This window comes from Ustilago hordei (assembly GCF_900519145.1).
Source record: "Ustilago hordei strain Uho2 genome assembly, contig: UHO2_contig_24, whole genome shotgun sequence".
In the NCBI taxonomy this organism is placed as follows: domain Eukaryota; kingdom Fungi; phylum Basidiomycota; class Ustilaginomycetes; order Ustilaginales; family Ustilaginaceae; genus Ustilago; species Ustilago hordei.
This window is the reverse complement of record NW_024545283.1, coordinates 47,229-72,607: the sequence shown is the minus strand read 5'-3', so window position 1 is coordinate 72,607 and position 25,379 is coordinate 47,229. Positions and strand designations below refer to the sequence as shown.

The 25,379-nt window shown below is 50.6% G+C and overlaps 4 protein-coding genes across 4 annotated transcripts; 3 read left to right on the top strand and 1 right to left on the bottom strand.

Annotated features, from left to right (window-relative positions):
* Nucleotides 1-3,066: 3,066 nt before the first annotated feature.
* On the top strand, nucleotides 3,067-4,653 carry UHO2_07131 (uncharacterized protein; the record flags this gene model as incomplete). The annotated part of the gene is made up of 1 exon (XM_041558933.1): nucleotides 3,067-4,653. One exon carries the CDS (start codon nucleotides 3,067-3,069, stop codon nucleotides 4,651-4,653), a length of 1,587 nt encoding a protein of 528 aa, XP_041414867.1.
* Nucleotides 4,654-4,873: 220 nt separating this feature from the next.
* UHO2_07130 (putative PBS2 - tyrosine protein kinase of the MAP kinase kinase family) lies at nucleotides 4,874-6,631 on the bottom strand (the record flags this gene model as incomplete). Its single annotated transcript, XM_041558932.1, has 1 exon — nucleotides 4,874-6,631. The coding sequence occupies one exon, from the start codon at nucleotides 6,629-6,631 to the stop codon at nucleotides 4,874-4,876; it is 1,758 nt and encodes a 585-aa protein (XP_041414866.1).
* A 2,371-nt stretch (nucleotides 6,632-9,002) lies between these two features.
* UHO2_07129 (uncharacterized protein) lies at nucleotides 9,003-10,343 on the top strand (the record flags this gene model as incomplete). The annotated part of the gene is made up of 3 exons (XM_041558931.1): nucleotides 9,003-9,212; nucleotides 9,333-9,488; nucleotides 9,561-10,343. 3 exons carry the CDS (start codon nucleotides 9,003-9,005, stop codon nucleotides 10,341-10,343), a joined length of 1,149 nt encoding a protein of 382 aa, XP_041414865.1.
* A 13,339-nt stretch (nucleotides 10,344-23,682) lies between these two features.
* UHO2_07128 (putative 2-methylcitrate dehydratase) lies at nucleotides 23,683-25,341 on the top strand (the record flags this gene model as incomplete). The annotated part of the gene is made up of 1 exon (XM_041558930.1): nucleotides 23,683-25,341. The coding sequence occupies one exon, from the start codon at nucleotides 23,683-23,685 to the stop codon at nucleotides 25,339-25,341; it is 1,659 nt and encodes a 552-aa protein (XP_041414864.1).
* Nucleotides 25,342-25,379: the final 38 nt, after the last annotated feature.

Here is a 25,379-nt window from a genome sequence, read left to right as displayed (position 1 = left end):
CCCCTTCCGACCGATCTCGGTGAATTGTATCGAGTGTCTGTTTTCCGATCCATTTCGGCTGATCGGTGTGATGGGCTGGGTGGCATTTGCAACGCAAGCAGCGCGAGGAGACAACGCTTCAGATGGGATCAGGTCGGATCATTCGGATTGGTAAATTCGTGCTGGATTGACCGGCATTGCCGACTATGGACTAAACAGAGTGAACGGGGAGTCGTCTTGCAGACATTGAAGAGATCTTGACACCTTTACCAACCAAAGAGCTCTAGAGTAGTTTGTGACACAAACAAGCAAGCATGATGCACCTTGGCCATTGCTCATAACTCTGATACGGATGCAAGGAACGGTTTCAAGGAGGATGCATAAAGTTTGCGGTGCTGCTGCTTTCTGCTTCCATCTTGAAAGCAGCTTGCGTAGGAGTGCAAGAACGACAGGGATCGAGAGAAGCAAGGAGGTCAGGCACGTTCCTTCCGACCGATTTGCCGCGTGGCACCTCTCAGAAATTTAAGAATGAATTAAATAATTAGATAGATTTAAAAGAAAATCAAAAAATCAAAATCAAAATCAAAATCAAAATCAAAATCAAAATCAAAATCAAAATCAAAATCAAAATCAAAATCAAAATCAAAACATGAAAATCGCCTTTCCTTTTGAGCATAGAGCGTGAGGAGTTCTGTGTGTGCAAATTCCGAATTGTTCAAGTCGTAAACGGTCACCAGGTCGATATCGCACCAAAAACGCATCTTGCTTCAAGATGGGTTTGCATGCATGCCGTCTGCAGCCCAGCCAGGGCTCTGGTTGTCATCCCTTCACCAATGCTCCGTGTAGAGGATGCTCCCCCAAAGTTGCAGCATAGCACGCTTCATTCGACGAAACCTAAAATCATGCCCTTCTGAGACGAGTCTCTCTGTTCCCTTGTACGCTAGAGACGTTCCAGCGCCACCTAGTTGCTATACGTGGCGAAAGCGTATGCTCAGTGAGTGCCATATCCATCGACGAGGATGCCGCTTGTTGTACGGTGGAGAAGAGTGAATCGATCTGCGGTAAAAGCGACTTCAGTGCAGAAGCGATGTTCGCTTCTCTGCCTTCTTTCGCTACACAATTTCACACATTCTAACCACCACTTGCGAGAGACACATCATCTCTGCAGGTCGTGTCTTCTGTACACATTGCATTGTCTTGTTCGTATACAGTAGCTCAAAAGGCGGTAATGCAAGACAGCCAAGCGAGTGGGGTCACCGATCCGGGCCCAAGACACGACTGCATCTCGGTACGACTAAAAGCACTTGTCTAGCTACGCAGCGTCTTAGTGATAACCAGTGTCATCATTCAGCTTAGTGGTCTCTTACCAACTCCTTCTCTCCGATGATCCATGTCGGTGCCCGGCAGAAGGGTTAGGGTGCAAAGGAAGCATCCAAAGGCGATAGAGCTGCCGCCGCACAAGTCATACAGAGCTATCAAAGTGCAAGACTCATTACGCGTCCAAAGCGGCTGTGCCCTTGAAATGTCTCGAAGCATCAAACGATGATGCCGGTCAACTTTATGATCCTTGCAACCTATCTTCCTGATCCGCCATATGGCGCTGTATATGTTACCTGGCCCATGACCGAACCTTGTTCCGACGGTCTGGTCCATCTTGAACGCCTCCGCCTCATTAAGGGGCGGGTTAGGGCGATGCATTGCATTCCATCGGTAGCGGCCTAGAGGTAGGAACAAAACATGTTTTCTATGCTTCTGACCCTCTAAGGGGTTGGACGCGCAGCTGTGGGAAAATAACCCGAAGCAGTCTTTCTTCTCCTAACTCCTTCAACATGAAATGTGACAACGATTCAAGGAGGTCTCAGGGCGTAAGCAAGGTAGGTCAGCGACGATCGCTGTCCAAAAGTTCACACTTACAGTGCCAATCAAACATCTCCGTATTGACGAACGGCGTCAAATCCACTCGGTCGGGTGCGAAATTAAGTGCACACAACGCGGCAACAGCAACTCTCTCCTAACCCTAACACATATCCTAGGTGCGACTACAATGAAAAAGAGAGTTTCCGCGCGAGGCGTGAGAAAAAAAAATATTAATTGCGCCTTTTAGTTGAATGTAGAAACAACACTTCCTTGGGGGCCACAATCAGGCTCGCTTCGGACAGATGTCTAACTACTACAAGTCTTGCTTATCACGAAAGAATGGAGGCTACAAAACATGAGTATATATACCATCACCGCCCCTGACTCTCGCTGTATTGTTCCAGGTGAGTCGTGTATATTTTCCCACATAACTCTAAACCCTCTGTCCAGTAGCTACCCCCCTTTCATAACCGTTGTCACGTCAACGCATCGTTTGGCATACCTCATAACTCGCTCTCGCTGTCGAGCCTCAAGAGTAAGCTGCATATGTTCCCACGAACTTTGCCCTTATCTCGGTCGCGCCGAGACCTTGCTTACTTTCGGTCTTCGGCTCCCGAATACGCCGCCCTTACGTGTTAGACCCTGGAAATATCGACGTATCTTGAAGTCTTTTTGGATTTTAAATTGCTCCTCTATTCAGCCCGAAAGTGGAAAGGCAAGCAAGGAGTACAGGAGCAGGAGAAGCGGAGGGAAAGCATCAAATCAGTCCCACGCCATTCCATCATTTCTTCTTCTATAGCTCAACCTCGCACTATAAGAGAGAAAGAGAGAATCTCTGTGCCGTTGCTCGGACGATTCTGCCGACGGATGTGCCGCAAGAGCGACGACCGAAGTTACAACTCTCGTCCGCAACAAGTTCGTAGCCATCTCCCCATTTTAAAACGAGGCCTGAAAATTCGTCGATCGGGTGGTATGGGGCCCCGATCTTGGATTGGTCCGCTTTCAACGTAGAGAGGAGGGTCCTTTTTGCCGCGCGCGCTTTGACGGCGTAACCTTTGAGCGAATCGCTTGTTGGAGCGCCGGTAACTGAGCACACCAGTCGAACCGGATCCAGATTCCACATTGCAGCAAGTTGGCCTGACCACCAATTCCATCTGTTCCACCTTCTTCTCTACATCATACATCGCATCGGCAGAAATCGTATAGTGCTCCGCACAAGCGTTGCTCACGATGGCCCTCTTTAAACAGTACGACGACTTTCTATTGAACAGCGCTTCTCAGATCACTGCAGTCGAAAGCTCGCTTCGATCCATCACATACTTCCTTCCAGGTCGATTCAAAGACGCCGAACTTGCAGGCGAAGCCATCTACGCCACGCTAAACCTTCTCGGTCTCTATCACGATTCCATCCTCGCTCGGGCGCTCGATAAGCAATATCCTTATGCAGCAGGCGCATCCGCCCAGGCAGTCACTACATCCGAGAAACGCAGTTTGACACCAAAAGATGTCAGTGCGATCACCGGCATCACTCCTTCTGAACATGCGAGGTATACACAGCACTTTGCACAGCATTCCAGCGGATACAACAAAGTAGCCAGGGCCCTGGTAGTAGTAGGATACTTTGAGCTGCTAGCAGAGATGATCGCTAGGCGGAAGCTTGGTAGGAGCAAGGCCTGGGATGTGGTGGCTGCGATTGAGGCAGTCAAAGTGGTGCTCAGGTTGAGCTTGGTGCAGATGACCGGGTCTAGAATGGTGATCAACCCACCCATTCCGGAAAGAGAAGTGGATCCAGCGGCATTGGAGAGAGAAAGGGCAAAGACGATGGGCAACTTTGCTGGGAAGTTGCATGATGCTGCTGCTGCTGCTGCCTCGTCTCATCTGCTAGGGTCATCTGCAGAGCTTAGCGAGAAGCCACCCAAGGGCTTCTGGAAGGGATCTCGTACCGGACTCTTGCGACCTACGCTTGCATCTCTTCGTCCCGGGTACGATGACGAAGAGCAAGACCCGCTTCCCACAGCCAACGAACCCGATCGTCAACCACCACACCTCCGAGCAATGCGAATCAACGCTGCCGCCGGCCACTCTGGCTCTGACACTGACGACACCCTCGTAGACTCAACCCGTCTCAACGGATCAACCACCTCCCTGATCCGCACTCCTGCTCCCACAACCGCCACAGGTCGCAAAGAACCCCCGTCACCTCCAATCGCGATGAAATCATGGTCCGAATCCCAGATCAATGACTACCTCCTCTCCCGCGTCTTGACTGTAAACGACGTTCGCAAACCCTCTGACCTCGTCCGTCCTCTCCGCAACCGCACAGGTCACCTCGCCGAGGTATTATGGATCTTGCGACCATTCATCTACGTCCTCGCCCTCCGCAAGTGGGGTAGGACTGCAACACTTCCCTTCGCCCTCTCCTTTGCGCTCGAATACCTCGCAAAAGAACTCCGCAACAAGTCGTTTGCGCCAGCAATTCCCGCACCCAAGAGCTTGTTCGCTACCAACCCACTCATGGCCGCTATGATGGGTCAAAATCCCCTCACCTCTATCCTCGCATCCGTGTTCATGGGTGGTAACCCAGCCGATAAGGCCAAAAGACCCATTTCTGCAGTTGAGCAAACAGAGTGGAGCAAGAGAAGAAACTCGTTCTGCTGGTACCTTCTCAGAGGACCACTGTGGTATGCGTTCACAAGGCCAAAGTTGCAAGGGATGGTGGAAAGGACACAAGGAAAGTTTTTGGTCGGAATGGTGGGTGGTGTTTTGAGCGATTACTTGCCGTTGATCGATGAGTATTACTATTACTCGGCGACCTGATCTCATTCCTCCTCAAGAAATACAACTCATGTTCAGGCCAACGAAGCAATGGCTTTTCTTGACACTAATCCAGCTCACAGCAAGACGGATTTGTGTGCAGATCTGATACTGAGATAACCTTAGCAAGATTGCGATGATGAGAAGAGACGATGCAAATAAATGAGATGACCTGTGTGGTAGGGGGCGATTATCGACAAGATGCAACGACTCCGTATATTGATCATGCATTCTGCGTTGCCGAAGAGGCAGCTGGTGGACTTGTTCCATTTGCATTTGCATTGGCTTGTTCCTTCTTCCTCGTCCTAGCTTCAATCGCCCTCTCGACCCAGCCGACCATATCGACGCCCTGCTCGCCCTTTGCATCGTCCTGTTTGAGAAAGTCGTGCTGCAGCAGTTGTGCGTACGTCGGCCTTCTCGACGGGATCTTTACCAGACATTTGGCTACAAAGTCTCGTGCTGTTTCGGAGTAGAGCTCATAAGGCAACTCGGGTGGATCGCCATGTACAATAGCCTGTAGTTGGGCAAAGACGTTGGAATATGTCTCTGGCGGGTAGGGGTAGGTTCCAAGTGTAGTCTCGACCATTGAGAGCCCAAGCGACCACACATCGGAAGCTACTGTGTAGGTTCGGAGCATGTTTTGCGATTCGCCCTTGATGCGTTCGGGAGCCATGTAGGATTGACAGCCAATGTTGGTCTTTGCGAGCGATTTCTCTAATTGTCCAGAAACTCCGAAATCACAGAGCTTGACTTGACCCTTGCAATTGATGAGGACGTTGGTGGGCTTGACATCTCGATGCATGATCTGAAGTTGGTCTTTGAGGAAGCTGAGACCGCGAACCATGCTGCCTGTGATCCTTGCCAGAACGTCTTCGGGTACGCTACCGCGGTCTCCGTAGAGTTTGTCGAGACTTCCGGCATTCATGTACTCCATGCAGTAGTAGACGCACGACTCAATGAAGAAGGCGCCGTAGAACTCGACGATCTGTGGTGCTGTTGCTCGATGCAAGATGTCAAGCTCCATGATGATAGCATTGAGCTTGGACTCGTCCAATTCCAGCCTGATCTCCTTCATGGCCATCTCGACGTGGGTTTTGGTGTGTTTGACTTTGCGAACAGTTCCGTAATTACCTTTTCCTAGCTCGTCCATAAGTTCCAACTCGGCCATGTTGATCTTGAATGATGTTCCATTTCCAAATTCGACACCTGATGCATGCAGAACAGCTTTACCGCTGAAGTTGAGTCGACCCGAGGGATCGACGATCTTGGAGAAGTTGCTGAAGGGGGTCGACATAGCGTCATTTTGACCTTCTCCTCCTTCGTTGGACTTGCTAGAGCCATTGCTATCGGGGAGACGCCCTGGTGGTGGTGCTCTGCGGCCAGCGCCAGCACCCATGCCTGGTCGTGGAGCAGTGCCTGCCTCGACACCGTCTCCGGGCCCAACACCCATGTCGCTGAGTTTGAGACCTGGTCGATTACGCCTTGCGCCCATGCCTCCGCCGGGTGCTACTCCTGGTGGACCTCCAGCTGCCGGCGAACTGCCCATTGCGCCAGGAACGCCTCGACGAGCTGCGAGTCCACCCATACCTGTTCCTGGCAATGTGCCTGGACGACTAGATGCCGAGACAAAGAGAGAAGCACTTGCACTGCTGTCGATACGCTGATCATGACCGAGAACGCCAGGATTGGGACTGCCAGACATTGTCGAGCGGTTTGCGTTGGCAGCGAGTTTTGCTTGTAAGCTGGGAGGTAGGCGTGCTCCTGCCATCTGTCGTGCCCGTTCAGCTGCGCCTACCGCTGTATTTGCTGGTCTCACTGCTGATGGACCACCAGTACCTGGTGAAGGTCGAAGTGATGGCGGAGCAGCGGATGAGGGCGAAGCGCGCGAAGGAGGGCCACCGGTGGCACTCTGTGGAGCGTCCTTGAGACTCACCTGAGCCGTAAGACGTTCCATCTCCCCTGAAGAGACGGAGTCAGTCATTCTGAAAAGGTCGGTAGGCGCCCGAAGTGATACGAGTGTGTCTTGGAGAGAGAATTGTGGAAGTATAGCGTGAATCTTCAAAGTCACTCGAAAAGGCAATTCAGGCCTTGAATGGAAGTATGATGTTGCTTATAAGGATGGAACCGGGGTGGAAAATGCCGATGAGCGATGCTGTTCAGTCTGACGGTGGAATGTGACACCTGAGATAAGTGGAATGCAGTAGAGGGGGTGATGTCGGATAAACCTGTCTATGTGTTCAGCAGATCAAAGATAGGAAGCCAGTGAAAGTAGGTAAGAGCTCGTCGCGGTGATGGAGTGGAGAAAGGATGAAGAAAGAAAGAGGGGGAGGTGTAGAGGCGCCTTTTCGATGTTGAATGTGTGTGATGGTGAGGAGGGGAGAGGCTGTCAAGGGAAAACGATTCATCAAGAGAGCATCACGAACCGGTCGCTCTGGCAGCACAGGTCCGACGTTGCCCGCTCAGCCCATTTCAATTTCACATTTTCCACTTTTTGATCAGATCACAGCACAGCACAGCACAGCACAGCACAGCACAGCACAGCAGAGGCAAATTCACAGCACAACAGCGAAAAAGAACGAGGCAGGGCTTGGGAATTTCGCGAAATCACACCAACTCACTCACTGACTTCTCACACAGACTGAAAAATTGCCCTTCCAACACGGCACAGTGAAGCAGCAATACTGTAATACACTCTCTAGCATTCGTTACAGATCCACTTTGACGCTGTGCTTCGTCTCTCTTTCTCTTTCTCTTTCTCTTTCTCTCTCTCTTTAGTGAGGCAGAAAGATGGCCAGGCAAAATGCAAACGTTGCAGCCGACTGTTTCGATTTCAGAGAGCCTTTCCCGAGGTGCGACGGTATCGGCAAGCGCTGCTACGATACAAGATGAGATTCTGCTGTGAGGCTGTCGTCTATGATGTGATCTAGAGCTACATCAGCAAGGCTGCTTTAGGCTCAAGCGAAACAGAGAGTTGTGGCCGTATCGCCGCCAAACACGGAATTCGTGTCGCTATCTCCATTCGCTCACGCTTCCTCCTGTTTCCGGCCACGCTTGTCCTTCAAAAATGCAACATGATCACTGATAGCCAGGATCGCTCGCAAGCTTGATTTGACACCAACGCAAGCCGAGTTTCCTTCTCGCCGTAGATTCACTACGCAAGGGTTATCAGTGAAACCATCTTGCTTGAAAACACGAGAGGAGAGCATTCAAGTGTTGGCTTGCCTGCAATTCTGACTCAGCCCTTGGCATCGACGTCGCACACAAAATTCGGTCAGGGATCGATCGAAAGAAAATCGGTCACTGGCACATTTCTCATCGGGAGAAGCTGAATTTTCGGACGATCGGACGGTGTCGATACTGGAGATATCCATCCAATATGATGACCTTGGTTGACGTAAGCGGATAAGAAAGAGATCGGACAGAGCCGATCTCACCAGCGATCGGGTACAACCTAGTCCCGCTCGTTGTCAGATTTCGTCATTAAGAAGGATACATGCACATTCGGCATGTGCCACCCAGATGTAGATATATCGAGCTGATAGTTCTAGGCTCTCACCATGTTCGATTAGTCAATTGAGTAGATGTGTTTCTGTCCTAAACAGCAGCGATACTGTGCTCCGACTATCACCGATTGTTGATCATCGGGACCCGTCCTCATCTCGAGTCTGAGAAGAGGATCTCGATGAGATCTAACAATGTGCAAGCAAAGCGCTGACTCCGTGAAAGCAACGATGAAAAACTTGACGGTCAAAGGCTATCAGATTGCTGATGTCCAAGCACAATTCCGCTGCTTCCGCTCTGCCCGTGAGATAAGTAGCCAAGTGGTTGAAGAAACCTGATCGACGTCGATCAACGTTTCTCTCCATGTGTCTCTGTGCAGGCTTTACTCAACGCGAACTCGGCCTGAATGCTCGGACCGGCCGCAGACTCTCGAGAAGAAGCAAAGAAGCAGTAGGCTTTACACTCTTAAACCTTCAGCACTGCCCAGATCCTGTCATAAAGCTTACTTCCAACAACCATACCATGATCTTGACTTGACAGACTTCATGATTGCTTCTGCAAGCGACGCTATCAAATCATGGATGCATGTCTTGTATGACCGGAAGGCGACAAGAGGGGGTATCAAAGTTTTTGCGTTTTTAAAAACCCGGGTTTTTTCAAGAGCGCATTTTTCAAAAAAACGCAAAAGCTTACATAAGCTCTGCAAAGGGAAAAAAAAAACCGCATTTTCAAAAATGCAGCTCAGGAGGCACATTTGTGAAAACACTGTTTTTTTATCACTCCACATCTTCTCTCCTTTCCTCACTCTTGTCACACTTTTGCTCACTCCCTCTTCCTTGTGCTCATTCAACATGACCTCCTCCACTGATGATTCTGGTGACATCTCTGCAGAGTTGTTATGCCAATCCACTACACCTACAAGCTCTGCAACTCAGACCAAAAGCATGCCTGCACTGTCTCAATCTGGTTCTACAAGTGCTCCTGACATCCACACTTCCTGTCCAACTCAAGCCTCTAGATCTGCCACAGGCAAGAAGAACTTGACATGGTCAGGTGCCAATGTTCTTCACCTTGTCATGATCCTCTACAACAACAACTCCTACCAGCACACTCTGCTGCCATCTTGAGAATTGGCTGAGAGCAATCCAGCCCTCAAACTTCACAAACATCCCATTTTTCAGGATATCTCCAAGATGATTTTCCCAGGTGCATCTGTCGATCCCAATCGCATCAAGTCAAAGCTGAGGTGGCTGCTAGAGACATACTACAGGGAGAAGAAGAAGCTTTCACCCACTGGAGCTGGTACACTGCTGGAGGACATGGATGCATCCAACCCAGTAAGTTTTGGTGATCTTTGTTGCTTGCAATAGTATGCTTGGATGCTGATTCATACTTTCAATTTTAAACAGTCCTATGTATCTCGCATTGCCCTGTCAACAAAGTATGCTTGGTTTGAAAGGATGCACAAGATGATGAATGGCCGATTCAATGCTGATCCCACAGCACTTATCACAACTCCCAGTCTTGACTTCACCAGTGATGACAAGCCTGACATGCCTTCGAATGGCTCAGCTGACATACCCATGGATATTTGTGGCAGCAAGCTGTACAATCACAGTGCTCATGGCCATGGTTTGCCTCCTATTCTTGACTTGATCAAACCCACCAACCCCCCAGCTGCTGTTGCATCCACTTCTGGTGCATCCTTTGCTGGCACTGGTGATGATGACATCTTTAACACATCTTTGCCTCCACCTTTGCAGGCTCAACCACCTTCCTCCACTGCTGGCGGTTTGGATGTCTCTGATTCCACCTCTTCTCAATCTTCAGCCCAGCTCTCTCCCAGCACCAAGCACAAGCGAGGTGCCCTTGATCACAAGCATGACACACTTGCTGAAGCTTTCTATCATTCTTCCATTGATACCCTTCAGATCCACCTGCAGCTTGAACAGGAATGCACCAGATGCAAGAAAATACTGGAGGCTGAGTGTACCAAGCATGAGGAGATGCACCTGCATCATGAGAGGGAGGAGAAAGATCATGATGAATGTGTTCACATGTGTGATCATGAAATGGTGATGGAGATGGTGTGCCTCCTTGCTTCTCAGGCCAGCATCAAACAGGATGCTTGTCAGAACACCAGCAACAACAACAACAACATGGACTCTTCATTCAATCTTCCTGTCTTGTAGCATTACATGTACTATCATCTGGTCTCAATGCAAAGTCATTTCTGAGTGTTTTTCTGTAGAGTGCAAGTATGAGGTGAATAAAAATGATGTGCAGCACAGTCACATAATGAGCTCAAAAGCATTTAAACGAAAATTTTCACTCTCACACCTCTTCCATTACTACCACCACTCTGTCATGGGCCTGGATGCTCAAGAAGCAGGAGGGTCACTGGTTCATATGGAAGGAGCACAGGTATCGAAGACCTAGTCAATACCAGTAGAGAGCATGGTCGTAGTGCAGTCTCCATGGAGACCATGGACTCCTATGGACTCACATGCAAAGGAGAACTGAGCCACATGCGAGGAGGGCCAGACACAGCCATGAGGAGGACCAAGCTCAAGGAGCAGGCACAGCCACGAAGAGGACCAAGCTCAGATGGTTACCACTCAGGGGCTCGAGAGACAAGAGTCATAGGACACTGGCAAGCAGGTCATGAGGAAGAGGAGCAGTGTCGAAGGAGTTGACACCAGGTCATGAGGAGGAGGAGCAGTGTCGAAGGAGGCGACACCACTCAAGAGGCACAGGGGTGCCAAGCAGGAGAGGCCCCTGAGCAGTACTCAATGAAGAAGGTACTCTCTGGAGAGAGAGCAGGAGCAGCATCGCTGGCAATGCTGTAAAGAGGTATATAACCATGCTTTCTCATCATCATAGGTTGAGTGGATCCTCATCCACTCTACTCACCATATAACTAGTTATCACTTCAGCATAAGTATACATTAGTTTCAGTCAGCATAGCAGCAATCTATCAAGGTTGCTCCTCATTGTAGTGTGTGTGTTGTATCACCACTACCTGATGTCCGAAGGCGCCCATAGCAGGTTAGCAGTCCAGATATAGATAGAACCAAAGGCAGTAGTCCACTGTGGTCTGGGGATCACTTCAAGCATCAAAGTCAACACACTGGACACTCATGTTGATGCCACCAACTGTCATGGGCCTGGATGCTCAAGAAGCAGGAGGGTCATGGGTTCATATGGAAGGAGCACAGGTATCGAAGATCTAGTCGAGATCAGTAGAGAGCGTAGTGCAGTCTCCATGGAGACCATGGACTCCTATGGACTCACATGCAAAGGAGGGCCAAGCACAGCCACGAGGAGGACCAAGCTCAAGGAGCAGGCACAGCCACGAAGAGGACCAAGCTCAAGGAGCATGCAGATGGTTACCACTCAGGGGCTCGAGAGACAAGAGCCAAAGGAACTGTCACTGACCAAAGGAGAAGGAGCAGTGTCAAAGGAGTCGACACCAGGTCATGAGGAGGAGGAGCAGTGTCGAAGGAGTCGACACAGCTCAAGTGGCACAGGGGTGCCAAGCAGGAGAGGCCCCTGAACAGCACTCGATGAAGAAGGTACTCTCTGGAGAGAGAGCAGGAGCAGCATCGCTGGCGATGCTGAGAAGAGGTATATAACCATGCTTTCTCATCATCATAGGTCAAGTGGATCCTCATCCACTCTACTCACCATACAACTAGTCAATACTTTAGAAGCACAAGTACTCATTAGTTACAGTCAGCATAGCAGCAATCTATCAAGGTTGCTCCTCATTGTAGTGTGTGTGTTGTATCACCACTACCTGACGTCCGTAGGTGCCCATAGCAGGTTAGCAGTCCAGATATAGATAGAACCGAAGGCAGTAGTCCACTGCGGTCTGGGGATCACTTCAAGCATCAAGTCAACACACTGGACACTCGTGTTGACACCACCAACCTTATCACCAACACCATCAACCCCATTATCATCAACACCCACCAACCTTATTACCAACGTCATCAACCTAATCATCATCAACACTCACACCAGACCTTGGTGTCATCATAACATTGATATTGATCGTGCCGAGCTACCCCTGAACGGAGTGTCCACAGAGGTCAGCCGAAACCTATGATAGTATATACAATGAACGCCACCTGCTGTCACTGCACAACTTGATAGTCACCGATACCGAGACAATAGCTGTCGCACAGTTTGATAGTCACCAAGTATCTCGACAGACCGACCTGGGTTTCAGGTGCAAGACCCCTGACATTAGAGTGGATCGTTCAAGCAGCTCCTCACGATCACCATGACGGACCCAGACCTCCACAATAAGCTCGATAGACTACTCACTCTATTGGAAGCTCAGCTAGAGCTTACTAGGCAGGGTCATCGAGAGGAACAACTACAACGAGCTCAACTGAGCAGGGAGGAGACAATGGACCTCTCTCACTCAGAAGACCAAGCAGGAGGAGGAGATGAGTCTATGATAGGAGACCCACATACTCCTACTCCAGCTCCACGACCAAGACGATCAGTCTCATTCAACCTGGATGAGCAGGAGGACATCAACTACGAGAAGTATGCTTCACCTACTGGGCCAAGATATGTCAAGACTAAGCTGGACCCCTACAGCAGGACTAGGACGGACCCTTACCCCCTGGACCACGAGGAGGACACCAGCATCATGGCAGAGCTTAACCGGTCAAAGCCCATCGCCACCCCCTTCCCAAAGTTCAATCCCCGAGACATGGAGATCTTCATTCTAGAAGCTGAAGCATGGTTTAAGTTCAACCAGGTGTATGAGCAGACTAGGATGATCAATCACATGGGTGCTCAACTGGAAGGGACAGCAAGAGAGTGGTGGACCTCCAAGCTCCGTATTGATAGAGCTAGAGAAGGAAGGTTGTTCAATGATTGGCACTACTTCACAGAGCAACTGTCAGAGCAGTTCAACCCATGCAATGCTAGGATGGAGGCATACAACAAGCTGTTGGCTCTCAGACTCACAAGTGATGCTCCTGGTGCCGCCACACGTCATGTAGAGCGGTTCAGAGACTTGGAGGGACAGGTCAACCTAGATGACAACGAGCTAGTGATTGATCTCTTCAGAGGAAGTCTCACTTGCAGCATACAGGAGAAGTTCGAGAGGAATCCACCTGGGAAGAGATGGGAGTGGTACCGAGAGGTTGAGGAGATCGATCGACAGAGGATGCTACTACAGCAGTCCTCGGCTAGACACTCACTCCCAAATGCCATGTCACCTCCACTAAGAACTGGGTCTCGGCCAAATCAAAGTTCGATCCCCATCCGACAACCCACTCAACCTTATCCAGCTCAATCACCATCACAAGCAACTACACAAGCAACTATACAAAACCTAAACCGACCCCTTCCTCATCATCCCACCCAACCCTCGAAGCAAGGAAGCCCTGCTCCATCAGGTATCAACACTTGTCATGTATGCAAGGGTATCGGCCATTGGGCCAGAGACTGCCCCAGCAGGAGGGTAGACCCTCTTAGCTCTCGACCCATGGGACCAAAGGTTATGGTCACCACAGCAGACCCCTTCGAGGAGGCCACTGACTCAGGAGATGGCCACACAGGCAGCACTGAGGCGGGTGACCCTGAGGCCATGGACCTCAGCTCATACCAGCAACCCATGGACCCTGATCACGAGGAGGAGCACGATGATGATGACGATGAGGGAAACGTCGGTGGGGTGATGCATTGATGGCATGCATTGCTCTACAAACCTCCTCGCCATCACTCTGTATATATCAAGATTGTCAAGTATGTTTCTCTACCAGTGGAGGCAAAGCAGTACTGGAGCTCTCTGGAATGGTTCAAGACCATCCTGCTCGGATACTAGCTGATACCGGTGCTGGTTTGTCCATAGTCTCAGATTCTTTCATTAGTAAGTACCAAATACCCACAAAACCCATAAAAACAAGATCAATCCATGGTGTCACTGGGCACCAACTCTCCATCAATAGTTCTGCGAGCATGCAGGTATCTATTGGTACACACAATCTGGGTGTGGTCGAAGCTTCAGTGGCCGACACTGCGGACTATGACCTCATCCTGGGGTTCACTGAGCTACGGAGGCTCAAACCCACCATACAATGGGATACAGGCCAGCTGGAGTTCAAGACTCAGGAGCAGGACCGACCCCCAAGGAGACCCCCTGAGGCAGCAAGAGCAGGGGACCTAACCATGAGGAGACCAACCCTTCATGGTAACGAGTTTGTCTCAGCAGAGTGCATACTACGAGCAGCTCTGGAAGATGGACCCATAGGGTTCATGCTGTTGGAGGAGCCACCATCATCACTCCCGGCCTTTGGTTTTGTACCTACAGGCGCAGACAAAGGAGTCGAGATGGAGGTGGAGGTAGATAAGGTGGTGACGGCTGCAGACATACCAAAGCCATACCAACACCTGCGAGATGTGTTTGATGAGGTGGAAGCAGACAAGCTGCCCCATCATACCGAGCATGATCTCCACCTCGAGTTGATAGAAGGAGGTAAGCCACCTCAAGGGCCCCTATACCTTAAGGGACCCAAGGAGATGTCCGAGTTAAGGAGGTACTTGGATGAGAACCTCGAGAAGGGGTTCATAAGACCATCGAAGAGCCCGGCACGATCACCAGTGCTCTTCGTACCAAAGAAGGATGGAGGTCTCAGACTCTGTGTGGACTACAGAGGTCTCAACAAGATCACTGTCAAGAACAGGGCACCATTGCCCCTCATCGAGGAGCAGCTGTTCTTACTCAGGAAGGCAAGGATCTATACCAAGCTAGACCTTAGAGCAGCATACAACCTCATCCGGATTGCTAAAGGAGATGAATGGAAGACAGCTTTTGGCACTCAGTTGGGACTCTATGAGTACCTAGTGATGCCCTTTGGCCTAGCCAATGCTCTGGCTCACTTCCAGTCATTCATCAATGACATCTTCTGAGACATCATTGGGATATATGTGGTAGTATACCTAGATGACTTCCTGATCTTCAGTGACACTGAAGAAGCACATGTGAAGCATGTCACCGAGGTCCTCACTCGCTTAAGGAGCAACAGGCTCTTTGCTAAGCTGTCGAAGTGTGAGTTCCACACCAAGACAGTCGAGTTCCTGGGGTACATCATCAAGCCAACGGGCATAGAGATGGACCCAGAAAAGGTATGCACTGTCAAGGAGTGGCCAATGCCAGAGTCAATCCATGACATCCAGAGGTTCCTGGGTTTTGCCAACTTCTATCGAAGGTTCATAGCCCACTTTGCTCGCATAGCCAAGCCCTTGACAGCACTGGTAAAGCCTATAGAACGGTTCAAGAAGTTTGAGCTACCAGAGGAGGCCCAACAGGCCTTCCACAAGCTCATCCAGGCCTTCACATCAGCAGGAGTGCTTCAGCACTTCGACTACCATCTTCCAACAAGGTTGGAGACTGATGCAAGTGACTTTGCTATAGCAGGAGTACTCAAGCAGGAGCATGGAGGACGATGGCATCCAGTGGCCTTCTACTCTAGGAAGATGTCTTCTGCCGAGAAGAACTATGAAATCCATGACAAGGAGCTCCTAGCTGTGGTTGCCTGCCTTACTCAGTGGCGACACATGCTAGCTGGACTACCGAACCAACTGGTCATCCTCACTGACCATGAAGCCCTCAAGTACTTCAAGTCACAGAGACGCATCACAGGTCGACAGGCTCGATGGGCCATACTACTAGCAGACTTCGACTTCATATTGCAGTATCGACCAGGAGATAAAGGTGGTGAACCCGATGCTCTCACCAGAAGGACAGACATGCAACCAGCTGGTGAAGAGCAGGATCACAATGTGAGGCAACTACTGCCTCCTCGAGTGTTCAAGGAGACAGCAGACCATGACTCAACCCTGGTGGCCCCTATGCTCTCGATGGAGTCCATAGCATCAAAAGGTCTCAGAGACCTGGTCAAGATCTTCCAGCCCTTAGACCAAGAGCTACAGGAGATACATAGGAAGAAGCCCTTCGAACTCAAGGACGACCTATGGTACAGTGGAGGAAGGTTGGTTATCCCCAAAGTGATCATGCCAGGGAGGACCAACAACCGACACTCGAGGAGTGCCAAAGAGGTAGATGGACAGTCTCTCTCTGTAGAGCATCTGCAATTCATGGTGATGACCCAATGCCATGATGGTATCACTGCTGGACATGTAGGAAGAGATGCTACCATCAAGGCAGCTCAACGACATTACTGGTGGCCAAACATGACAGCTTGGATTGCAGACTATGTAGCAAGTTGTCCTGTATGTGCTAGGTACAAAGCTCCTCGTCATCGTCCATATGGTTTGCTACAGCCACTAGCAACCCCAGACAGGCCATGGGGCTCCATATCCCTCGACTTCATTGAAGGACTACCACCATCGAAGAAGTATGACTCCAAGACCTATGACTCTATCCTAGTCATCGTCGACAGGTTAACCAAGTTTGCCATACTAGCTCCAACCCATAAGACAGTCACGGCCAAACAGACTGCAGTATTGCTATATGGACACATGGTTAGACTCTTCGGATATCCAGATCACATGGTCTCAGACCGAGGCAGGCAGTTCATATCAGGAGCATGGAAGGCATTTGCAGAGCAAATGGGTGTGAAGCACTCACTTAGCACAGCTTACCATCCTCAAACTGATGGTCAGACAGAGAGAGTCAATCAGGTCATAGAGCAATACCTCAGGATGTACTGCAACTATGAACAGGATGACTGGGCCAACCTGCTGGACACTGCGGCCTTTGTATACAACAACACGGTCCACAACAGCATTGGTGTCTCACCATTCTTTGCATGCTATGGATGGAACCCCAAAGCTCATCCTGACATCCCTCAACGACTAGGAGTCAATGATCCAGGTCACTTCGAGTACCTCATGGATGGAAAGGAGCGTTGCAAGTACCTCCAGGAGCAGATCAGAGAGGCACAACGGAGATCAGTAGACCAGTATAACAGGAAGCACAAGGACATCGAGTTTAAGGTGGGTGATATGGTCTATATCAACCATCGAAACTGGAAGACACGGAGACCCACACCCAAGTTAGATACCCGGTTTGCAGGACCCTACCCAGTTCAGGAACAGGTAGGACGCCGAGCTTATCGAATCACATTGTCAGCAAACCTTAGGGTGCATGATGTGTTCCCTGTCTCCATGCTCGAGCCAGCAAGAACAAGTTCTCTTCCTCAACGTGCTGAACAGCCCACCATACCATCACTTCCAGATGAGGACCTCGACTTCGAAGTCAAAGCACTCATCGACAAGCGTTCACACAATGGGACTACAGAGTACAAGGTGTTGTGGAGAGGGTACTCAGAGGAAGCTGCTTCATGGGAACCAGTAGAGAACCTCAACTGTCCCGACCTCATCCAGGAGTATGAGGTGTCGGAGGGGGGACGAGTGAGTAGACAAAGTAGAGAAAGGAGGAGAGAACAGGAGGAGTAGAGAGAGAAGGAGGAAGGATGATGTTGGCGATGTTGTCGAGGAGGAGGAGGGGTCAGCATGGACCAGACCAGAGCATGCCTCGACGGAGCTCGGCTCTTAAGAGGGGGGTAGTGTCATGGGCCTGGATGCTCAAGAAGCAGGAGGGTCATGGGTTCATATGGAAGGAGCACAGGTATCGAAGATCTAGTCAAGATCAGTAGAGAGCGTAGTGCAGTCTCCATGGAGACCATGGACTCCTATGGACTCACATGCAAAGGAGGGCCAAGCACAGCCACGAGGAGGACCAAGCTCAAGGAGCAGGCACAGCCACGAAGAGGACCAAGCTCAAGGAGCATGAAGATGGTTACCACTCAGGGGCTTGAGAGACAAGAGCCAAAGGAACTGTCACTGATCAAAGGAGGAGGAGCAGTGTCGAAGGAGTCGACACCAGGTCATGAGGAGGAGGAGCAGTGTCGAAGGGTTGACATCAGGTCATGAGGAGGAGGAGCAGTGTCGAAGGAGTCGACGCAGCTCAAGAGGCACAGGGGTGCCAAGCAGGAGAGGCCCCTGAGCAGTACTCGATGAAGAAGGTACTCTCTGGAGAGAGAGCAGGAGCAGCATCGCTGGCGATGCTGAGAAGAGGTATATAACCATGCTTCCTCATCATCAATAGGTCGAGTGGATCCTCATCCACTCTACTCACCATAACTAGTTATCACTTCAGCATAAGTATATATTAGTTTCAGTCAGCATAGCAGCAATCCATCAAAGGTTGCTCCTCATCATAGTGTGTGTGTTGTATCACCACTACCTGATGTCCGAAGGCGCCCATAGCAGGTTAGCGGTCCGGATATAGATAGAACCGAAGGCAGTAGTCCACTGCAGTCCGGGGATCACTTCAAGCATCAAGTCAACACACTGGACACTCGTGTTGACGCCACCAACCTTATCACCAACACCATCAACCTCATTATCATCGACATCACCAATCTCACCACCCACACCATCAACCTCATCATCATCAACACTCATACCAGACCTTGGTGTCATCATAACATTGATATTGATCGTGCCGAGCTACCCCTGAATGGAGTGTCCACAGAGGTCAGCCGAAACCTACGATAGTATATACAACGAACGCCACCTGCTGTCACTGCACAACTTGATAGTCACTGATACCGAGACAATAGCTGTCGCACAGTTTGATAGTCACCGAGTATCTCGACAGACCGACCTGGGTTTCAGGCGCGAGACCCCTGACACCAACCTTATCACCAACACCATCAACTTCATCATCATCACCACTCACACCAGACCTTGGTGTCATCATAACCTATGCATTGATATTGATCATGCCAAGCTACCCCTGAACGGAGTGTCCACAGAGGTCAGCTGAAACCTACAATAGTATATACAACGAATGCCACCTGCTGTCACTGCACAACTTGATAGTCACTGATACTGAGACAATAGCTGTCGCACAGTTTGATAGTCACCAAGTATCTCAACAGACCGACCTGGGTTTCAGGCGCGAGACCCCTGACACACTCCACTCTGCAACCTTTCGGCATCGCTCTTGCTGCCATCCCCCCTCTCCATCCCCCCTCTCCATGCTCCCTCTCCAACTCCCTTCCTCCTTCCAGCCATGGTGTGCTACAGTGACAAGCAAGTAATTCTCAATGACATTGTCCACACTCTCAAGCTCTCTATACCTGTGGAGGTCATCCAAAACACCAACAGAGTGCAGCACTCCTGCATCACTGACATTGACAACTTGGACAATGATGGTGACCCAATTCCACTCTCATGACACCTTGTCTGCTTGTACACTTTCATATGCAAGCAAAGGTACACAATCACACATTGCACTCCTCTTGGCCATGCTGATAAGCTTATCCACCTTCTCAACAGGTATGAATCAAGCAATCATAGGATGTATCATGGACCTGTTCATATGTCGCCTGAAGCATGCAACAATCTCACCATCCGACTCCAGCAAACAGAGGCTTTCTGGTGGAACTACAGCAGCTCAGGTGTGATGTCTCTCAACAAAGTGCAAGAGATTCTTTCAGTGGCTCTGTACAGACTCAGCCATTCTGGAAATGGAGGTGGTGAATGTGATGCTGCTTTGCAATGTGGTTGCAGTGTTGGGAGCATTGTTGGATACACCAATTGCACAGTTGCTGGCCTCCTCGAGCTAAACAACAAGGTCATGCAGTTTGCTTCAGAGGGAGAGAGACAACATGCTTCTGCCTGGGTGTGCAATACAACTGGGGTTGAAGAGTGGGGTAAGGGCTGGCTTGTGGTGGATGGCACACACATCCCTCTTGCCTGGAAGCCAGGAGTGCTCAGTCGAGAGCACTTTGTAAGCGGTCGTGCACCAGAGACTAGCTGGGGTTGATTGAGTAAGGACTACTCGATATGATTCGCCTAAATGTAACCAAGCATTGTCGCCTAGTAGTCTCAACTGACCGCCTTGAACACTCCATTCAGAGGTTGTGCAGCACAGACGTTGTTTGTTGGTGAGTGCATGATACACCCTCCCCTACAGTACGAGTGTTCATAGTACTGTTGATAATGCTCTTGGACGTCGTCTGGACTGCGATATGCCAATTGCCTACAGAGGATGTGAGTTACTGGACCACTGGTGTGAAACACCACCTACAATAACTGACTGGACTGCTGGTGTCGAGCAACACCACCTACAGCAAGGAACTGGACTGCTGGTGTTGAAGAACACCACCTACAGTAATGAACTGGACTGCTAGTGTGAAGAACACCACCTACAGTAATGAACTGGACTGCTAGTGTGAAGAACACCACCTACAGTTGTCAACTAACAGTGATACAACACACACGTTGAGAGTCATTGCAAGAGCACTGCTATTGTGAAGATACATAACCTAGTAAGTATATAGTAAGTAGTTGAGTTTTCAGAGTGGATGCCAGTCCACTCGAATGCTATGGTAGAAAGAGAGTATTTATACGTTCGATTGGTGTTTTCCCTCGACACCTATCCTGCTCCTCTTGAGGGGCCTTTGTCCCCTGTTAGGCACTGCCTTGCCCTGCTGGCACCATCCCCTTCGATACTGCGCTCCTACTGTTTTGCTCAGCGTAAGGGTTATGCAACACTGCCCTCTCGCCTTCATGCTCTCCTTCTGTCTGATGTGTGATGCCCCCTTTCGGCATGGCCCCCTTTTGACTTAATCTTGTGAATCCCCTTTTGAACCTCGTGACCATATCCCCTGGTCATGTGGTCATGTCAGCTCAGTTCCATCTCGACTTGTTCAGATTGGCCGACTAGTTGAAGTGTGCTGATTCAACTGACTCCGACATCGGCACAGCTCCAAATACTTGTTCGGATCGGCCAATTAGTTGAGGCATGCTGATCTGACTGCCTCCGTCGTCAGCATAGCTCCAAGTACTTGTTCAGATCGGCCAACTCATTGAAGCATACTGGTCCAGCTGACTCCAACTGATCCCATGAGATTGATCTGGATTCCTGGGGTTCGATCGATCTCGTAAATCATGTGTGCTGCCAACCCGATTAATCTCATTGATCCCTGATGGTTGTCGACTCTGATCAATCTGGCGCACCCTTCATATGTTGATCTTCTGCGCACCCTTCATATACTGCTCCGTTACATGACATTATCATAACTGCCACTGATCATTTGGTGCACTCTCTTGCGCAGGCCAGCCGTCCCTGTGACACACTTCTGCTACAATGGCTTCCACAGCATCAATGTAGTGCTGGTGATCCTGCCACACTCACTGTGGATTGTCAAATCAGTTGTTGGACAGCCTGGCAGTGTTCAGGATTCGAAGGTTTGGGCCTCAGGCAGCAACATCCTGAAGAAGCCTTGCCTGTACCTTGACGAAGGTGAGTTCATCTGGGTTGATGGTGGATATGGCCATTCTGCCTTCACAGTTGGACCATTCTCTCACATTGCTGCCAACAAGAGTTGAGACCTTCAACACTTCAACTACATGCTCTCTTGAGTCTGAGTACAAGTCGAACATGCCATTGCATACCTGAAGAACCGCTTCCAGTGCCTTACAGGCTATTGTGGTAACATCTACCATTTCAAGGACCACATCACTGCTGCTGAGACAATCCAAGCCTGCATTGTTGCCCACACCTTTGCAAGTCAATATGACCATCCTGCTGATATTGCTGACCTGCTGTTGCCCTCTTTCTCTGAGGATGAGGTGAGTGAGGTTGTTCAAAGCCTCCAACTTGATGCCAGTGATACACAAGAGCTCAGGAGGACAAGATGCACAAATCAGCAGGAATATGAACTGGATCTTGCCACTGCAACACAAGGAATGTCACAGTATGCAGTGTCAAGACTTTGAAGTTCTGCTGCACATGATCTTCGAGAGGGTTTGTTCCAGGCACTGTTCAGATCCACTGGGTGCAATGAGGAAGACACTACTGCATTGTCTCGACATCATGAGAGGACTACTGTGGACTACATTGCCATGACTCAAAGCACATCAGCTCGGAGACAGGAGCAAGTCTTGACACAACCATTCTCGATCTGACAGGCACTCTCTCTTCTTCTGTTCAATACAATTCTTCTCACCACCATATGAAACATTACATTGAGTGCATTGTGTGAAGAGGAAAGCAAGATATAAGCAAGCAAAGGGTAATAGCGACAAGAGTGACAAGTAACATGACCACTGTTAGGTTATGTATTTTATCGGCCATATGATTTCATTGTGTTTTTGGAAACCTGCTTTTCCTTGGGGGGGGTTCAAATTCCCTCCAAAAATGCACTCTCGAAAAAACCCGTGTTTTTAAAATCGCAAAAACTTTGATACCCCCTAAGGGAGAAAAGGTGTGGAAGAAAGGACCCTGTTGCTGCTGGAGAAAACGATCCAGCAGAACACGATCTGGTGACTGATCGGGGAGGGCTAATCAGATTGGAGATTGGGCGGGCCCACATGATGAAGATCGAGGGCAACAGCGACACATCCATTGTCACAGACAGTTATTAGGTGGGACATTCTCACAGACAGCCACAAACCAAAATGTATATAGATAGTAAGCAGAGAGCTCGAGCTACAACAGTGTTCTTTCCTCATGTCAATATAGTATAGTGTTTAGCTCGATAAGCTTGGACGCTGTACTGTGACTACCACCTCCCGATAAGGGTCGATCAGAGTTCTATTTTCCAACAGTTGCTTGCTAAACCCAAGACTATGACTGCAACCATGCCTTTACCCTCCAACACACTTCAGCCTCACTCACGCACGATTTTGTTCTCTGATTGCGAACGACAGATCTGACGATTCCCAGTCGACATTTGCGTCCGTGAGCTGTTGTGTGTATGTGTTGCGTGTCTGTTGCGTGTCTGTATAGGGAGAGAGCTGCGGCTCCGCATTCACATTGTGGTCGCACAACCCTTTTTGGCTCTCTTTCAATAAGTAAATAACGGCCGCCTTTTCAAGCGATTACCGGTAAGTCCCCAAAAGCCGACCCGAATTCTTCCTACAATTCTACCTTGCTGTGTCTCGCCTTGACCGATCGCTCCCGGTCAATTTGTGAGAGCTGCTAGCACTCTGTGACTGTTGGCCCTTGCGCTCTGCGTTTGGCCCTGTTTCTTGCCCCGCGTCCGGCTTGTTCTTCCAGCTGTCGAAAGGGCTAAAGCGCTGTGTCGGTCAAAGCGGCTCCCGCACGTCAATCAACAGCAACTACAACAACCTCGCTCGTTGATCGTCGACAAACTACAGTACTTGAAAGTCCAACACCAACTCAAGCTCTATCACTTCCTTCCTTTTCCCCACATCTTCCTTCTTCACTCCCTTCCTCCCCCCACCTCTCCAATCTTCAAAACCTAATCTTATCGTCGAGTGTCATCACCGACAGACAGATCGTAAGTATTCTCCACGCATACATCCTAGAACTCGATTCCGCGCCTTGCTTCGCCTTGTTCCTTTCTTCTCTCATGAAGCATGTCGCAGCCTTTGCAGAACACCTGTCCTCGCAGCAAAAGTAGTCTGCGCGGGAACCAGTCTCGAACGACCGTGACAAGCAGCGGAGCAATCAAACTGACGTCGTATGGTCTTCCTTCCTTCCTCCGTTTCCTTGCACAGATGCCTCGTCTCCTTTCTCAATCTACTTTGGCTGCATCGCTTCGATCCACCTCCACTCGATCCATCTCCACCTCTGCTCTGCCCCGAGCTACCGCTGTTGCTGCTCGATCCGTCGGACAGCTCTCCAACAAGTCCCTTCTTTCCAACCTTCCCCGAAGCGCCGCCCCTTTCGCCACTTCTGCTCGCATCATGAGTGGTCACGCCGGTGTTGGAAAGGGTGAGGACAACGCCCGTCCTCCTCCCGACCAGGTCCTCCAGGACATTGCCGACTACGTCCACAACTACAAGATCGACTCCAAGGTCGCTTACGAAACTGCTCGTCTCTGCTTGCTTGACTCGTTGGGATGCGCCATGGAGGCTCTCCGCTTCCCTTCCGCTGCTAAAGTCTGCGGTCCCGTTGTCCCCGGCACTGTTGTCCCCAACGGTGCCCGCGTCATTGGTACCAATTACGAGCTTGATCCCATCCGTGCCGCTTTCAACAACGGTGCTTTGATCCGATGGCTCGACTTCAACGACACCTGGCTCGCCGCCGAGTGGGGTCACCCTTCCGACAACATTGGCTCTATCCTCTCCGTTGCCGACTGGATCAGCCGTACCAACATCGCTAACGGCAAGAAGCCTTTGACTGTCCAGGACGTTCTCACTGCTGCCATCCAGGCTCACGAGATCCAGGGATGCCTCGCCCTCGAGAACTCGTTTAACCGTGTCGGTCTCGACCACGTCGTCCTTGTCAAGGTCGCCTCAGCTGCCGTCGTCTCCAAGTTGATCGGCAACACCCGTGACCAGACCGTTGACGTAGTCTCGCAGGCTTTCGTTGACGGCCAGTCGCTCCGTACCTACCGTCACGCTCCCAACGCTGGTTCGCGTAAGTCGTGGGCTGCCGGTGACGCTTGCTCGCGTGCCGTCAACCTCGCTCTCCTCGTCCAGAAGGGCGAGCAGGGTTACAACTCGGTCCTCACCGCCAAGACCTGGGGCTTCTACGACGTCCTCTTCAAGGGCAAGGAGTTCAAGTTCCAGCGCCCTTACGGCTCGTACGTCATGGAGAACGTCCTCTTCAAGCTGGTCCCCGCCGAGTTCCACTCGCAGACCGCCATTGAGGGCGCTATCACCCTCCACGGCAGGATGCAGAAGAACGGCAAGACCTCGGACGACATCAAGAGCGTCAGAATCAAAACCCAGGAGGCTGCTGTTCGTATCATCTCCAAGTCCGGCAAGCTCAACAACTACGCCGATCGTGACCACTCGCTCCAGTACATCACTGCCATGGGTCTCATCAACGGCAAGCTCGACCCCGAGGACTACTCGGACGAGGTGGCCAAGAACCCCAAGATCGACGAGCTCCGTGCCAAGATGACGGTTGAGGAGGAGCCCCGCTACACCACCGACTACCTTGACCCTGAGCTTCGATCCATCGGTAACACCGTCAACGTCACCTTCAACGACGGTACCAGTGACTCGGTTGCCCTCGACTACCCCGTCGGCCACGCCCGTCGTCGTGACGAGGCCAAGCCTTTGATCAAGTCCAAGCTGCAGAAGCACCTCAAGGGCTTCTTCCCCGAGGCTCGTCAGTCTGAGATCGTCGCTCTCCTCGAGGACCACGAGAAGCTCACCAAGCTCCCCGCTAACGAGTTCGTTGACCTCTGGGTCCGCGACCAGTAAGTGCATGGTTGCTTCTCCATTGCTCGTCAAGTGCAAGC